The 2,080-nt window shown below is 56.0% G+C and overlaps 1 protein-coding gene across 1 annotated transcript; it reads left to right on the top strand.

The window, feature by feature from the left end:
- The first annotated feature begins 1 nt into the window (after nucleotide 1).
- On the top strand, nucleotides 2–829 carry SDRG_14561 (hypothetical protein). The gene has a single exon (XM_008620697.1). It carries the CDS (start codon nucleotides 49–51, stop codon nucleotides 823–825), a length of 777 nt encoding a protein of 258 aa, XP_008618919.1. The 5' UTR covers nucleotides 2–48; the 3' UTR covers nucleotides 826–829.
- Nucleotides 830–2,080: the final 1,251 nt, after the last annotated feature.

The raw sequence follows: 2,080 nt of genomic DNA, 5'->3' as shown, positions 1-2,080 counted from the left end.
ACGTTTGTGTATATTCTTCTGGCCCGTGGCCACGTCGAGGGTCTCAACATGTTTGAAATGAGTCGCGTCGGCGGCATTGTCTGGGTCGGTCGACCATTAATCGCGGTCCGGAGTATCACGGCTCTCTGTCTTCTCTCAACCGCCTCGATTGGGCTCCAAACTGACGGTGTCTTCAGCTACTTTGTCACGACACCCGTCCCGCTCTGGACGACGTGTCTTGCAGCGAATGAAGTCACGTGGCTTGTCGGTATCGTCAACGACATCTCGCTCGTCTGGACGCAAGACCACACGATCGCGTACGCCACCATCAACAGTCTGCTCATGTGGCTCATCTCGGCGCTGTTGGCGACACTGGCGCCGGTCCAGGCCACGATCACAGTATCTCCAGTCTGTGAGATTGCAACATTGGACTACCAAGTGGTCTGTGTGGCAGGAAGCGTCGTGATTGGGTCAGTACAACGACTACTGATGCTGGTGGGGATCGTACTAGTCTGCAACGGCGTCTGCTTTGGTCTGGTGCGCTGTTTTTGGAAACGTCCGCAACCACTTCAGAGCTCGTCGATGCTGCTCTGTGGCGGGGCCAAGTACCTCTTCAGTCACGACGGCTGGCTGGATGGGGATGGAACGTACTTTTTGGACCGTGCGTCGGCGGTTCTCAATGGGCTGCTGAGTGTCCGGTATCAAGATCAGTGGATCGTCTTTGACGTCAAGACGTGGTGCGTCCACAAGCTCGAGGCCCCGAGTCATCGTCGGGCGCATGCTTACGAAGCGAGACGAGACACATCTAGTCGTTTCGCCATGGCATTACCACTTGAGGATCGCTAGTGTAAAGTTGTTGCTAAGACCCTTTGTAAAATTATTGCAGTGAAGAACCTCGGTTCCCGGTAGAGCTACATCATGAGCTGCACTAACATGGATAAAGTGTATAGCAACAATGCCAAAAACATATGATTTTGACACTTATTTCCCACGACGGCGACGCCCGTATGGTGGTGCGTCGAGTACGCAACGTCTTCATCCAGCGGTATCGTTGCGATCGTCGGGGAGCAGCTGACAACGACAACCGACGTTTTCGAGGCTTTGTTCGATTGCAGTGCTGTTGGTGAAGCGCACTTGAAGTGGGCGCGTAGGCTTGCTTCATTGAAAATTTATAACTTCTGAAAGGAATCAAACACTGCCGATCAATTGCCAAAGGGTCGGGTTTCGCATACTATTGCCTCGGGCGCTCTAGGGCGCGAGATCGGCGCTGTGTCGCTGCTGCAGAGACAGCCAGCCGTTGCCAACGGAGGTCCTACTCGGGGTATCCCAAAGAGCCCTCCGCACACAAGCCACTGGACTGCATAGGCAGATGCATTCCGGGCGCCGACTGCCAACGAGAGATCGTAGCCGCCGCAACCGTGGTGCTGCTTCGTGTGGCTCCAATTAGTGCGTTCTCTGCGTCGACTACACGTCCTCATTGCTTCATACACATTGCATTGCGCTTAACATGAAGTATAACCTTTTTACTTTTACGTAGAGGACACACATGCACGCCTTCATCGCATCGGTCGGGTCGAGCATCGAGCAACATGTCGTACATCGGACAGTAGCACCCGCCGCCGTTCTTGCTGTAGTAGCTGTCACGGTGAGGAGCAGCCGTCCTTGGGCAGGCACGCTGCCGCGTAGTGTCGCGGCGGGATCGTTGGCGACTAAAGCAACATGAAGGTGAACGAGGCGGCGGTGTGGAAGACGAGCCGATCGCGCCGCCGACGAGCCAACGACCTCGAGGACTAGGCGCGCGGACCGAAGACGAGGCAGCCGTGTGACGAGCCAGCTAGCTAGTAGGAACTTGGGCCAAACAGCTTGGTTTCAGTATGATGCATACAAACTCCGAATCAACCGTCGCGGTGTCCGATGCCGCGCGCGACGCTGTCCTCGCCCCCACGACGTGAGAAGACGCGTACGTCCCTCGCTTGCATCAGCCAATGAGCTCTCGCCTCGTCTCACCGACGCGACCACCACGTCGACGCTGCGCTGCGGATTGGCTGCTTGGGACCATTTCCACCCTTTTTGTTCAATGGACGCACGCCCTATTGTAGCA

Source organism: Saprolegnia diclina (assembly GCF_000281045.1).
Source record: "Saprolegnia diclina VS20 unplaced genomic scaffold supercont1.74, whole genome shotgun sequence".
NCBI lineage: Eukaryota > Oomycota > Saprolegniomycetes > Saprolegniales > Saprolegniaceae > Saprolegnia > Saprolegnia diclina.
This window is presented reverse-complemented; position numbering and strand designations above follow the sequence as displayed.